Source organism: Hydra viridissima, unplaced genomic scaffold (genome assembly GCF_058129835.1).
Source record: "Hydra viridissima isolate aposymbiotic clone 2 unplaced genomic scaffold, HvirCarnegie_v1 scaffold_10, whole genome shotgun sequence".
NCBI lineage: Eukaryota > Metazoa > Cnidaria > Hydrozoa > Anthoathecata > Hydridae > Hydra > Hydra viridissima.
Genome location: NW_028324309.1, coordinates 11,962,380 through 11,978,227, shown reverse-complemented (window position 1 = coordinate 11,978,227; position 15,848 = coordinate 11,962,380). Strand labels below are relative to the sequence as shown.

Here is a 15,848-nt window from a genome sequence, read left to right as displayed (position 1 = left end):
AAAAAACAAAAAAAATTCTTGTTTGTCTAATTTCTTTAAAGTGTGCCATCATAGGAACAGTTAGTTTCCTATCATGGCATACTTGTATTTTTTTAATGGTATAAACTTATAAAAAAAGCCAAATAGTATAAATTCTGAGGTTCATTATTATTCTGCATGCTAGAAGGAGTACACTCATGTCAAAAATTTTTTTTTAAGTTTTCAGGTAATGACTTAGAGCAACGTTAAAGTTAAGTACGCCATCATAGGCACCTTTCCCCTATATCTAATTATATATATTTGCAAAATATTTAAAAAAAAAAAAAGTTTTTAACTTGTTGTAATGAGAAATGCAGTTATTGAAATTGTTTTGGCATGTATTGTATCACCGAAGTTCGTGTCACTGACATTGGATATACGAGTGATTAGGCCTGATTTTAAAAATGTTTTACTGGGTACGAAATATTGTTTTTTTTTGTTGTTTTTTATTTCCATATATATCACTAGAGTTGCACATAAACCAATTGACGCTTCTAATAGTCTTCTGGTTTATTATTGTAAACCTATCATCGTTACAATTATTATCATCATATAAAATGAATATTCAATAAAGAACTTAGAATCATGTTAATTAAAACCCAGGACCCCAGCCCCCCCAGGACCCCAAGTCTTGAAACTGCACTTTAGATTTAATTTGGTTTATAGCGAAAACTTAGAGTGAGCAAAAAAATTAATCCTAAAGTATTTTTATTTTTTATAATAACTTTTTATTAATATCTAAGAAAAGATTAAAAAAACATAAAAAAAGAAGACTTATGCATTTTAAGTTCTATTTCTATAAGAAGAAAAAAAAAACAACAAAAAATAACAGTATGGCATTTTTCAACTTTCAAAAAACTATAAAGTTCAAGTTTAAACTAACGTTAATTTTTCGATTGAAATTCGATATGCTTGTACAGAAAATACATACATACATACATACACACATAAATACATACATACATACATACATACATACATACATACATACATACATACATACATACATACATACATACATACATACATACATACATACATACATACATACATACATACATACATACATACATACATACATACATACATACATACATACATACATACATACATACATACATACATACATACATACATACATACATACATACATACATACATACATACATACATACATACATACATACATACAGTATTGGACAAAATATTTGCAACCAACATCAAACAATGCTAAAAAGTGTTCCTAATTTTACATGTCTTAAAAACGAAACGAACTATACTACCACAGCAAACAGTTCAAAAGTCTGGAGTCATAGCATGCCATGACATGAGCAATCAGCTGACAGATGACAGCACACAGGCAGAATTTCGTTGACAAGTGCCATTTTGCAGCGGGCAAAACAAGTGCGACTTTTTTGGTTTGTTTCATTTTCTTAAGTCTGGTCCGTGTCAGCGTCACGGAAGTTTTTTAATAATTAAAGGAAGTATCCAGAAGTTTCCAGAAGCATGCAGAAGCTTCCAGAAGTTTCCAGAAGAAGCATCTGGAAACATCCAGTAGCATCCAGAAATATTTATTATTTTTATGACTTCAAGTGCAAAAATGGCTCCCGACAGTCTTGGATTGGAACTAAGAAAGAAAATTATCGGCGATTACGTAAGTGGAATGTCACAAAAAAGTATTTCTGATAAATATCGCGTGAAAAAATGGACCGTATCAAGACTATGTTCCAAATATCGTTCTACAGGGAAGTTGGCAGCAGATAGCAAAGGTGGAAGACCGCGTTCCACCACTTCTAGAGAGGATTCTATGATCGTCAGGTCCGTCAAGAAGGATCCCTGGATATCATCAGTCGAGATACAAAAGCAATTAGAGCTGCCTGTATCGGACCGAACAATCAGACGATGTGCTGTTGAAGCCGGATTGTTAACTCGACGCCCTGCAAAGAAACCGCTGATTTCACTAAAAAACCAGAAGAAAAGACTCCTGTTTGCTACATCTCATATTGACTGGAATGTGCAGAAATAGCGAACTGCCCTGTTCAGTGATGAATCGAAGTTCAACATCATTAGGAGCGATGGCATTTGCCATGTACGTCGACCGGCCGGAAAACGCCTCGATTTACGTTACTGCCATAAGACCGTTTTTATACTTTTGATTAATTGATTAATTTTCGTGTACAAATAATGAATTTTGTGATGAGTAAAACTTGAAAAGCTTTATCTCTAAAAAGTTACATAGTTATTTCTCTAAATTGAAAAAATGCAGCACTTTTATATAAAGAAACTAAATTAGCATTATTTGGTTGCAAATGTTTTGTCCAATACTGTACTTACGTACATACATGCAAACATTTATATTTGTTTGCAAAAGCTTTGATTCGTTTGATTTATAATTTAATCTCTTAAGTTAGGAACAAGTGGTTACATTGAAATTATCAGTGAAGGCCGTCCTTTAAGCTTGCTTCAGCTGCTAAAAAGTAATTAAACAAACCAGCTACCAGCAGTTCAACCACAATGCCAGCAAATACGATTTCAACTCCAGTTAAGCATAAAGGTTAGTCAGACTTTTGCAACTTTAATGTTTAATAGATCCTGAGTTTAAACATAATCTTTTAAATATCTGCAAACCTGTTAATACCACTAAATATACCGTATATTCCGATATACGTTCCATGAACTTCGTTATTACACGCGTAAAACATTAAAATAGCAAATAACTGAAATAGTTTTAGAACAGTTTCAAAAATTTTTTTTTAGTTATATTACTCGATGATATTTTCGTCCAGTGATACTAGAATAATGAAAACTCCAACTGCAAACATATCTCTTGAAGGTAGACTGGAAACAAGTTGGATTGCTAAGTGACAACTCCTTTCAGTTTTAACTTTTTCAACTTGTTTTAATGTTTATGCTGAATAATTTTTAGATTTAAATGGTGCTGCTTTTTTTAACTTTAAAAAAACCTGTTTGATAAATCCTTAGACTTCGAAGTTCGATTTCCTTGCACAGGAAATTTAAGCGGGGTTGTTATCATCATCATCATCATCATCATCATCATCATCATCATCATCATCATCATCATCATCATCATCATCATCATCATCATCATCATCATCATCATCATCATCATCATCATCATCATCATCATCATCATCATCATCATCATCATCATCATCATCATCATCATCATCATCATCATCATCATCATCATCATCATCATCATCGTCGTCGTCGTCATCATCATCATCATCAATCACATCAGTTGCTGTTTTTTCATTTTCTTTTTTTTCTTCAAGTCGTTGTGTCACCTCCACAGATGGAAAATATATGTGAAAAGCGATGTGATTTGAGCAATTTCAAACAAATGTATTGTTTGTCGGATTTCGGTAATAGAATTTTCCTATATCGAATGAATTCTAGTAACTTTGTTGATTTGCCATTTCAATCAGGTTGATCTGCTAGATTTATTTCATTTACCAGCATGCATTTATTAACTAAATGAAGAATGGGAATTAAATTATGATTCATTTTTTACTTAGTTGCAAGATTACACATCACTGACGTGAATTTAAATATACTGAATAGTTATTATTTGGCACAAGTGACCACGCAAAAAATATTTAGGTACCCAACATTTTTTATAATGAAAAAACGAAACCAAAAAAAAATTTTTGTGATTCTGAACTTTAATTTAAACACAAGTGATTTAGTATTCGTGTAGCTTAGAATTCGTACAATTAAGGAGTCTTATGAATATCCTCGATCAAATTAACGAACCAAGGCAAGTCTAAGAATACCATGAGCTTTTAGACACCTGTTCTTCTTTTAGACAACGGTTCGGCTAAAGATATGTTAGTGCGTTGATTGATATTTTTCATAGATGACAGTAACATTGGATCATCATTTAAGAAAGATGGTCAACCTATTAATTCTTATCTTTTAACACAGCCGAATCATTGTTTCAAATGACGTCGTAGAGGGATAAAAAAAACAAAATTTTACGATCTCTATTTGCATGATTAGTTTCACTTTTTTAACCAAGTTTAACGAAGCTAAAATTTAAATTTATTTAGTAGCCACACAAAACAATGATTCACTAACTTTGGTGCACGAAAATCTTAAATGAGCACGAAAATCTTAGAACAATTCAAATCTGTTGCATGGAACATTCGACTAAAAAGACAGAAATTTAATGTTCAAGAACCTAAATTCTTCAACTAATGACCATTAATAGAGAAAAGAACAGTAAAAAAGTTACATTAATGGTACAATTAGGTTATATATATATTTATATATATTAAAAAAAAAAATTATTTTGCTTATAAACAAATGTTTTGTAAAAATTTTTTTTCTGTTTATAATTCTTCTTTCTTATCCGGCATCATATATTTAAAATGAACAATATTACTACCTAACGTTGAAATTTAAAGGCAATAGTAATGAGTTTTTACCTTAAAGACAGTAAATGGGTGACTGCTCAAAGGAATAAAATTTGGATCTTTAACTGTAAAATCTGGTTGTTATTAAAATAATGATTGCAACTTCTCATAGAGATTTTGTATTTTGTAATAAAAATTAATCAAGACTTGTCTCTAACACCAGTACATACATACATTTATACATACATACATACATACATACATACATACATACATACATACATACATACATACATACATACATACATACATACATACATACATATAAAATTCATATTTTACAAAGTCGATGAAACAAACAAAACCTTTCCTCAATATTCCACAATACTTATTTGAACATTTTGCAAGTCCAAAAATTATACTCATTTGGGAGCCTTCATATCGAAGATAAACTTGGCTGGTGCAATAAGCTCAAAAAAGCTGTTAATATTTAAGAACACAGCTTTAAGAGCTATAGACTCAACACTCAACAAGAACATCATTATTCCAAGTTCTGCATGCTACAATTTAGTCTAGGCAAATGACAAAGTAAATTTAAATAATTGCTCCAGACACAATTTATGCTGTTATTATGAATTTTTATTGTCGTGATAGAGGAGACTATTTGATAGCTAATCAGCCTGTTTTCTGTAAACTTTGAAAAGCCCTTTAAGAAATTATTCATGAGTATTTAAGAAGATTTCTTGGATAAGAATCTTTTCATTTTATTTTGTTTTGTATTGCTGGCTTTTCTACCTAATATAGTTTTTTCAACTGGATCATTGGAAAGGTTAGAAGGAGTTGTACGACCACCTTCTTGAGTTGTGACTTCTTTAATCAATAACTTGATAATAGGATCTACATTTAATGTATTAGCTACTGAGAATTCTTTATGCAAACAGCCATTATTTGAAGCAAAATTCTCAACATCTTTTCGCGATACTTTTCTGGCATGGTCAAGTTCAAATTTATTACCACCTAGCATTATTGGAATGTTTCTTGTAGAAGGAGAAGAACGTATTGAGTTAATGATGTTTTGAGCGTTAACTGCACTGTTCTCTGATGTCACAGAATACATGACAAGAAAGGCATCAGCTTGATCAGTGTAGTTGCTCCAAGTCTATAGAAAATGAGAGAATATAATATTATATATATATATATATATATATATATATATATATATATATATATATATATATATATATATATATATATATATATATATATATATATATATATATATATATAAAGAATACAATAATAATAGAAAAAAACCACACCTGCTATAAGCAAAAAAAAAAAAATACCTTTGTCACTGTATCCCATAACCTCACAGTAATTTGCTCTCCAGAGCACTGTAAAGATTTTTCATAGGAGCGTTCTAAAAATATTTTTAAGGAAAAATTTTAATGAAAATTTTAATAAATATGCATATCAGTAGATGCTTTTAATCACAAAGACTTTTATCTTTAACTATATAAGTGCCTATTTCAAAGTTCAACTAGAAATTATAATTGTCAAAATTAATAATAAAAATTGTAAGAAATAATAGTAATGATTGAAATAATGATATTGCTCAAATGATTTTACAGAGACAGTTGCTACGTCATCACCAATACATTATACCTGTAAAGTCATGGTACTCTAACTCAGTTTCTAAGTTTTTCTCAGTTTTCTAAGCTTAAAAACGTCAAGACTTCAATTGCCTGTGTTAATCGATTATATTTAAATTATTATACTTTTGCAGAAAAATTTAAAGAATTACTTTAACTAGTAAATAATCTGGCCATCCCACAAAGTTTTTGATTTGTCGGTATTGCACATCTTCTCTGATTTAATAGCATTCCTATCATAGAATTTTAAAAATCCTTTTGAAGTGATGTAAGAACGTAAAGCTTTATTTTTATGTAGAACAATAGAAACGAGAATTCCTTAGATGAATCATTCTGTGTTTATCAGTAATGAAGCGCACTCGGCTTGAATATTTTTAAACATTTCAAAACTTTATCAAATGTCAAAAGTGGCATAAAAAACAAAAAGGTCTTTCTTTAAAAACATTTTTTTTTGTAACCAATCTAATTGTACGAGAAAATTCACTTTTAACCAAATGTGCGAGAAATCAATGTTTTACATGTTCACGCCCTTTTACCCCTTTCCACTTGTTGAAAAAAGTTTAGATTCTTATACATTTTTATAAGTTTTATGAAATGATAACGAGGAAATAGGAAAAAAGTTATTACCTAACTTTGAATCATATTCATGAAGGTAGCGTCTTGTTACGAATCTCACGGCGAGTGCTAAATTACAAAAATACTAAAATTGTAATTATGTTAATTATGATAACTTTAATCGTGATTAAATATAACTATTAAAACAGGTTATCGTCTTATTTGTGTCGTACTCCTGCAATTTTTAAGTTCTAAACTTAATTTTTAAAATTAAGAAAAAAAAGAAGACGTTTTTTCTTTAAAGATCTTAATTGCCCAAATTCTCTAAATTTAAAGATAGATTTAAAAAATGTTTACAAAAAGTACGGTACCGGTTTTTCCTACACCCAAATCGCCAAGTAAAACTATATTGCATTCTGTAAACCTGTCAGGCGTTGGTATGTTTCTACTATTTGTGCGCTTATGACCACTTTCTTTTCTTTCTTCTAGATTTTCTTTATTATTTTTAACATCTAAGTTAGGCAGTTTATCTTTCCTTTTGAAACTGCTCGATTTCTCTAATTTTTGGGGTGCAAGTGTTGGTGTCCCGAGTATCATATTAGGATTTAGTGCCGCTTTTACATCTTTTACTTGGTCATCAGCCTTAGTCACTCTTTGTTGTCTGCTTTTTTTAACTTTCTTTAATTTTTTAGACTCTTTTTGATCTACTCTATTGTCTGGCTCTGGTGTAGTTTCGGGAGAAGACATATCTCCATCGGAACTGTATGCTCTTTCATCGGCATCTGTAACCTAAAGAATGAATTCATTTAGTCAGCTATGAAAACCTTTCTTCTAATTTTCCAAAAAAAATTCTATTTTTCATAAAATGCCAAGTTTTTCATGCAAACATGAACACGTGACTTACCCCCAGATCTCCTACTTGCTGTAAAGTATCACTCGATATTCCGCTAAATGTTTTCGCCCTTAGCGATCTATTTCGACGCTCTGCTTTTTTCATTTTAAGTTCAACTAATATTCATAAATATATCTAATTATGTTAAAAGCGTGTATCTATATCTTTTTTAATATTCAATTCAGTTATAACTTATCATTAGATTTTAGGGTGACATCTTTTAGTTAATCTCATAAAACGTTTCAATACAAATAAGCTGTAGACAATTTGTGCGAAATCAAATTTTTGCCAGCTATAATATTAAGATTCTATATCATAATTAAACTTCTGCATGGTATCTGAAGCCTTTACCTCCATCATTTTTCCTAAACTGATGTAATTACTTCAATACTTAAGAGAATTAAGGGGGAGAGATATGTTAAATTTAATGAAAAACATTGAATAAAGCTTAGCACCCTAGATGATGATATAATGATAGGATTATTCTTTTAAAATAACCCAAGTAAACAAGAGGACAATAATGTTTGAGCGTTTAAAGAATAGTCTGTTATTGTCATACCACAAAGTTATTGATCTAAGATTAGCATCTGAACGAATAGATAAAAATCTTTCCACTGAAGTATCGTGTTGGTGCATGTATTTGAAGTATGACAAAAACCACTTACTTTTTATTGCTTGCTGTGTCTAACCTTTGTTGCGCATTTATTTTATGGAAAATCCTTTTTTGGCAATGGTTATGCTCTTGTAAACAGCTATCCCATGCAAACTATAGGTCCAGCGAACTAGTTGGTTACGAGTAAGCTTTGAATAAGTCTAAAAAAATGCTTACGGCAATAAAGCCCTCCTTTACATCACTTTAAACCGTTTGTAATAATTGAATTTGTCGAGTGCCGTATTCTTTTCATTTTCATTCCTTTCCAATTATAACAAATTCATTTAATTTCTTTATTTGGGTTTTCTTTTTTAACTTTTTCCAAAGCTTACGTTTTAAAATTATAAAATATTATATAAGAAAAATGTAAACGAAAAAACAACTTTAAAAAGTGCTTCACGCTGCGTGTACTTGACAATATAAATGCTTTGATCGATGTTGGATACAATATTTATTAAATATTAATTCACAACTGCTTAATCGCAATTTGACGGTTTTTTTTCTATTTTAAAACAAACAATGAACCCGTATTAACGTAAAGAACAAAATATGTTCAAAATAAAAAGCGAATGGAAAAATAGGAATAAAAAAGTAGCACAAATAAAAATACAATATAAGAATAAGTATAACACCAATAACCACAACGATGAAATTAACACAGACGCTAACAAATTTAGGTCTCTAGCGCTGGAATTTTCAGTCCCATGCGAAAACTTTAGTGTGGATCCGATTATTTAATCTTTTTTTATAATAGAACTGATCATTTATCTGGCTAATTTAAGAGGCTCCAAAACATAGCGCACATTATCAAAAACTGAAAGCAAAATAATATTCGTTGCATAAAATAAATTTTTCACAAAAAAAAATTTAAAGGAAAAGTTGGATAAGATTCTTTAAATATTAAAGCTTATCGAGGTCAAATTTAAAAACTTTCATTTAAAAAAAATCGTTTGTCTTGATATCCATTTTAAGTTTCCCTGTATTAAGAAGACGAGAACGAGTTTTACAATTAGTTTTTTCGAAATGGAACCTCATTTCTAAAGCTTTCTAACTTCTCTTCAACTATTTAATAAATCGTTGAGATGTAGGGCAAGATGGGGAGAACTCGAACAGATCTCTCCACACTCCACTATATAAATAAAATATTTGTTAGAAATTGGTTATATTAAAACAAATGATAAAGCACAAAAAGATTTTAAGGCAGAAGATAAGACTTTGGCGCCTACATAAAAAATATATATATATATATAAATATGAAACTCATTTTCCAATAAAAAGCGGTGTTTTATTTTCTCTTAAGTGTGATCACATGTAAACACTTTTTAACGAAAGGTTTGAAAAAGTAATTCGGTGTGATACAAAGCACCGCTTATATACAAAACACTTTTTATTTGTTAAAAAGTTCGAGCCAGAATTTTCAAAGTATTTTACTATATCTAAAATTACAAAGAGAATTTTGAAGTATTGCTGAAGAATAATATCACGAATTTTAAAATGAAAAACTATCAGTTTGTAAAGATAAATTTTTTTTCTCACAAATTTATCTAATAGTTTATAATAATTTCAATAATATATTTAATAAAGATATTGGCCGAGTTTTTTCAGTTTTTTAAGAAGATAATACAAATTACTTTTAAAGAGTTTACAGGCTTGCATACATTGTTATACATAGATATTTTTTTAAATATGAATTTTAAACATGTTTGACTTGGTCAAACAGTAAAAATTCGTATTTAAAACAATGAGTTAGTCAATTATGTACTCTATTCTTATTTTATTACTTTACTCTTTACTCTACTCTGTATTTATTCGCTTTCAATATAGATGTTCTCCAAGTAAGCCGCGTAAAATGGAAAAAAAAAAAAAAAGAAATGAAACCTTATCAAAAGTTAACATGATAATTTTTGATAACGTCGTGTCGGATATGGTCAACAGTTTAATTTTCGTATGGTCAACAGTTTAATTTTCAGGCAATTAGTTCAACTGAGATAACAGCAAATTTTGTAACTTGTGTCACTTTGCTTAAAAGAATTAATTTCCGACCTGTGGAAATATACGTTTAACAAATAAAGATAAATTATTTTAAGCTTCAGTTTTACTGTAGATTGTAAGTTAAAATTAGTAACAGGTTTTAAATCTCAACAAGATGTGATGTCCTTTTTGATTCACTGAAAGTTCTTTTGTGGACCGTCGGTGGCTTTTTTTGCACAGGACAAAGCTGTGTGAAAAATTCCAAATTGCTTTAATAAAAACATCTCAAGAAATATTTTTAATTGCACTTGACTTTTATCAAAATGTCTGCATGAATTCGTTAAATCACAACACTCTTACGCTATAAACACCAAAACACAGCAAAAAGAATTTCACGTTTCGATAGGCAAACAGGTTTATACTAAAATAATATTTCTTAAAAAGCCGCTATGAAAAAAAGAAGGGCATAATAAAGTTAATTAGACTTTCAGAAGTTCTCATGCTCCAACAAAAGCCCCTTCAATAACGTTCTAATAAAATCTCTAAATCACTGTTGATAAGACTTTTTTTAAACCTCGAACATCAATCTATTTTTTTTTTAAGTAATCTTTCTTCACAATGAGTTGCAAAGACTCCACTACTGACATGCTTTTACTACCGACATGCTGTAGTTACTAAAGGTTTTTTAAGTTAATTATGACCAAATCTAAATTTTTAGGTCACGAAACAAAGTCCGCAACAAAAACCGAAACTTTGGAAGTCATTTTTTACATGAGGAATGCGTTCAAAAAAATCTTTGCAAAACGTTTTAAGGGAAGATAGAAATTGCTTAACGTATTGTTAATCCTTTAAGTGTTAATGCAAAAAAGAGGCTATAGAACTTTAATCCAATAAATAGTTTATAGTCTATGATTAGAACTAATCAAGTAAAAGCTATCAAAATTTGAATTTGCAGCTAAGATGCTCTTGTGTTATAGACAAAGTCAATTACTAATATTGTAATATCATGTCTGCGACCATCAACTTAAAGCGCTGAACATTTGAAAATGCTTGTGTGCATTGCAAAGTCACCACAGACTATTTCCAGGTCAATTAAAACGGCTATATAATGCCACAGTTATTATGCAGATCATCTATGGCGTTTTCTCAGGCTCAACATCTCAAGAAAAATAATTTTGCATGTTTTAAGTAGATTAATGTTTACTGGTGTCAACAAGCTGTCATCCATCATACAGCTATCATATAAGATATGTTTTAAGACGTCATCTAAAGAAGTTAATAGTTATAAGAAATGATTTTGAAAGAAGCGTTTAACATACCTTCAGGACATACGTTTTAGAAATGATGAAGATGGCATCCAACTCTATTACAATACACAAACTTTTAAGAATAAAATGTCATTTCCAATTGTGCTAATTTATGTCAGTATTTTCAAACATTAAACGATTACAAAAAAAGTGCTGATAAAAATTTCTTGATTGCAAATTAAAAGCTTTTTACATTTTGCTGTTTAGTCGCGGGGTTTGTTTTGCTGTTTATTGTAAACAGATTTTTTATTTTTTATTGATGACTATTATGCATTTAATCGAAAAATTTATAGTTTTAAACGAAAAATATCATTTTCTTAAGAGAGTATGATGCTCAGAAAAGCAAGCATACAAATTTAAAATGCCTTTTTCGAGGTTTCTATTAGAATTACGAGATCAGTCATCATCTTTTTAGTCTAAACTTCTAAAATACTAAAAACAAAACGTTTCTACAAAAAATCTTAAATGTATTTAAGATATTATAATAATATTGTATTAAGTTATGAGAAAAATTTTTAGAATATTATAAGATAAACTTTTAGCTTCAAAAAAAACTTTTATGCTGTATCTCATAAAAAACTTATCCCTTGCTCATAAACCAAACACGAAAGTATCCACAAAAACCACGAAGCAATTTTCAACTTCAACATTTCAAGGTTCAGAGATAAAGAAACGTTTAATCCTCAAAGATCTTTGTTTAGAATTAAAAGATTTGATTTGTCTTCGCGGAATGCGTCAGTATCCTAGTGCTAAGAAACGGTTTATGTAAATAAACTTTTATCTATTATTAACATCCATAAAAACCAATATTAGCAGCAACAAATGAAAACGTAAAAGTTTGTAATTTTTTTATTTTTTTTTCAGGATTTATTAGTTTTTTCAAAACCCTATCGAGAAAAATCGGAAGGTATTACGCAGCGTTTAGTTGCTATGAAAATCTAAAAAGAAGGATAAATCAGCTAAATTAACGGAACAGAGTTTATCATGTGTCATGTGGAGGATAAGTTTCAACTCAAAAACCGTCACGCCGAGGAACCGGTTAAAATCGTCACGCCGAGGACACCGGTTAAAACCGTCACGCCGAGGACACCGGCTAAAACTATGTACTTGCACTTTTATCGGAAAATTATTTTCCACGAGTTCCTATTACCATCATCAAACTTGAAATAACAGGAATGTTTTTCACTTTCTAGCTTTGTTCAATTTTTTTTGTATAAACATTTCTTTTCAGTTATTATTTCATCCTAATGATTCTTATCATTACAATTAAAGTGTCGAAACATATGACAGCTAATTTGTAGTTGTAAAGTAGTTACAAGCCTCTTTGGGAAGTATTACGTTTGCTGACCCATCAAAATAAATACATCGTCGATCGTTAGTTAAACGAATATTAGTCTTTTGGTTAATTTACTTAGGTTAGTTATACCTTAATTAGTAATAGGTCTAAAACTGTCGAAAAAAAAAGATGAAAACCCAATTTAAAAGGCCCACAACAAAATTAAATTTTGAGAAAAATTCATCTAAATTGTGAGTAACATAAATAATATTTCTTAGAAATGTAAAGTTAAAAAGATCAAAATTAATATTACTATTGCTTATCATTATTATTATTACTACTACTACTGCTACTACTACTACTACTACTACTACTACTACTACTACTACTACTACTACTACTACTACTACTACTACTACTACTACTACTACTACTACTACTACTACTACTACTACTACTACTACTACTACTACTACTACTACTACTACTACTACTACTCTACTACCACTACTTTTACTATTATTATTATTATTATTATTTTCATTATTATTATTAATATTATTATTATTATTATCATTATTATTACTATTATTATTGTTATTATAATTATTATTACTATAACTATTATTATCATTATTATTATTATTATTATTATTATTATTATTATTATTATTATTATTATTATTATTATTATTATTATTATTATTATTATTATTATTATTACTACTATTATTATTATTATTACTATTATTATTATTATTTTTATTATTATTATTGCTACAACTATTATTATTATTATTTTTATTATTACTATTATTATTATCATTATCATTTTTATTTAAAAACTATGTAATAAAACTATATAATAAATTAAAATTGTATTTTCATAAATAAAACGGCGACATTACTACTATAATAAATTTTTTGGGTACTTATAAAAATATTTAAGTTTATTAACAAGTAGCTTAATAAAAAAAAAAGAAGAATTTGTAAAGAAACTTTATTTTGCGCGCTATCACCATGAGACCACTAATTAGATTTTTCACTTACAACAAACAGCTAAAACTTGTTAAAGCTTTAAATTTTATTATAAGTGAGAAAAACCTGGAGATTTTAGAAGTACAGCCATTTTTAAATCAAAATAAATAAATAAAAAATGTTGAAAGGGTTGGTTTAAGGTTTATGAAAATCTCTTAACAGATTACTTTTTGAATTGTAAGTTTAAAGAGAGATAATTCCTGTAAAATTAAACTATACTTAATTATATTAACTATATAAATACCGAAGGAATTAAATTTATTTTTACTAGTAACTTTAAGCATGCTCTGCTTGAGCCCAAGAAAAACCTAAAACGCTGTATGAAAATTGTTTTTAAAATAAAACAAGAAGCCGCGTATGTAAACGTTGCATTAAATGTTAAGTTTTACTAATAAAACTGTTTAATTTTAAATAATTCGAAGCAAAGGTACTGACAAAAACTTAATATCGTTCACATTTCAAAAAATATTTATAAAAAGGGTTGTTTAAAAAAACCAACTACAAAATAAACGGATTCAACACCCAAAACAAGATTTTATAAATTAAAAATTCTGAAGCTTTGAAAAAGAAGTGTTTAAAATATACAGCTTTCAAAAAAAAAAAAAAACCAAAATCTTTACAAATGCATTTAGAGCTAAAAATTCAAATAAAGTGTTACAAATGAGTTACCTGTATTTTTGTTGGAAAGTCTTGAAAATGCATATCCCCAAATTTTTTTTTTGATTCTCTGTAGTTCAAGATGTTTTAACCTTGATAATAAAAAAAAAGTTGATATTCGTTTATTCCGAATGTCTTTACTTATGTAGTTCTATTCATTTTAAAACTGACATCTCTTATAATTCAATTTTGGAACACAAAAAAGAATTACTAATCTCTATAGTTATAAGACAGAAATTTTCTGATTAAGTTTATTAAACAGTTATATAGTTAACATTAAAAAAATAATAATATTATAAACATCAAATGTTTTGATGAGAAAGATTTACGTTGAATAATACATATATTTAGCACAAGTAACGAAGGGGGTTCGTTCACCTTTATATAACACTGATTTACCTAAGCTAATAAAGTGATTATTTTCAAAATTTAAAATACTTTGTTTTGAAGTACAAAAAAGGATCATTGTTTGAAGTAATTAACGCTTAAATGGGCGTTCTTCACACATTGACGCGTAATGAAGGTAAGTGATGTCTGTTCGAAGAAGAGAAAGAGCACATTGAAATGAATAAAGTTTATCTCCGATAAATTTTAATCTCTTCTTGAGTATGCTAAAACGATTTAGCATGAGTGGAGCTACAGGAGGTTACAACTACTGACTCAATTTTCAGTTTTATTTAGGTCATTTTTTATTTTTTAAATTTTGCAACAAGATAAGTAAGAAAAAAACCTTTAAAACTAATTATTTAACGGATTAAAAACAATTTTTATGATTTGTTACAATCCAACTAATGATATGCAGACAATAAAAAAATTACAACGTTTTCAAAGCATTGAACTTGGAGTTTCGAATGTTACTCAAAACTTCAACTAGCATATTTCCCGTAACATACTCTAATTTCCTATTCTTGGTCAGGAAACGTTTGAAATTCGTTATTAATATTATTTGAGTAAATCGTTATTAATATTATTTGAGTAAATTTTTTAAAACGCATTGAAAAAACATCCATGATCGGAAACATGTTTTCTACGCAAAAGTTAATAGTATAATAATAACAGTATTAACAAAAATATTGATAATGATAATAACAATAATAGCAATAGTAATAATGATACTAATAGTATATATAATGATGATAATAAAAATTATATACAATGATGATAATAAAAAGATAAAAAGAATAATAATGACGGTAATAATGATGATGATAGTAATGATGATGATAATAATAATGGCAATGATAATAAAAATAGTAATATTAATAATAATAATAATAATAATAATAATAATAATAATAATAATAATAATAATAATAATAATAATAATAATAATAATAATAATAATAATAATAATAATAATAATAATAATAATAATAATAATAATAATAATAATAATAATAATAGTAATAATAATAATAATAATAATAATAATAATAATAATAATAATAATA

General features: G+C 28.1%; 1 protein-coding gene and 1 pseudogene across 3 annotated transcripts; one reads left to right on the top strand and one right to left on the bottom strand.

Annotated features, from left to right (window-relative positions):
• The first annotated feature begins 322 nt into the window (after positions 1-322).
• Positions 323-4,253, top strand: LOC149883141 (uncharacterized; annotated as a pseudogene). Its single transcript, XR_016456583.1, has 5 exons — positions 323-400; positions 2,426-2,572; positions 2,776-2,872; positions 2,998-3,404; positions 3,558-4,253. The product of XR_016456583.1 is annotated as an uncharacterized LOC149883141 (transcript).
• Positions 4,254-4,560: 307 nt separating this feature from the next.
• LOC149883140 (ras-like protein family member 12) lies at positions 4,561-14,554 on the bottom strand. Of its 2 annotated transcripts, XM_090100508.1 has the most exons (6): positions 14,410-14,508; positions 7,509-8,309; positions 6,976-7,393; positions 6,677-6,733; positions 5,744-5,817; positions 4,561-5,556 (listed from the first exon to the last, which is right to left on the bottom strand). In XM_090100508.1, the coding sequence occupies exons 2-6, from the start codon at positions 7,599-7,601 to the stop codon at positions 5,128-5,130; spliced, it is 1,071 nt and encodes a 356-aa protein (XP_089956634.1). In that variant the 5' UTR covers positions 7,602-8,309; positions 14,410-14,508; the 3' UTR covers positions 4,561-5,127. The 2 variants fall into 2 exon arrangements, with proteins under 2 accessions (XP_089956634.1, XP_089956635.1); XM_090100509.1 differs by lacking the exon at positions 7,509-8,309 and having other exon boundaries at positions 14,410-14,554.
• Positions 14,555-15,848: the final 1,294 nt, after the last annotated feature.

Bases quoted from the DNA above. Each gene is read 5' to 3' on its own strand.
- LOC149883140 (XM_090100508.1), bottom strand. From the start codon at position 7,601: ATGAAAAAAGCAGAGCGTCGAAATAGATCGCTAAGGGCGAAAACATTT. The intron at 7,394-7,508 runs GTAAGTCACGTG...TTCATTCTTTAG, and splicing joins AGCAAGTAGGAGATCTGGGG to GTTACAGATGCCGATGAAAG. The intron at 5,557-5,743 runs GTATTTTTTTTT...CATTTTCTATAG, and splicing joins TATGGGATACAGTGACAAAG to ACTTGGAGCAACTACACTGA.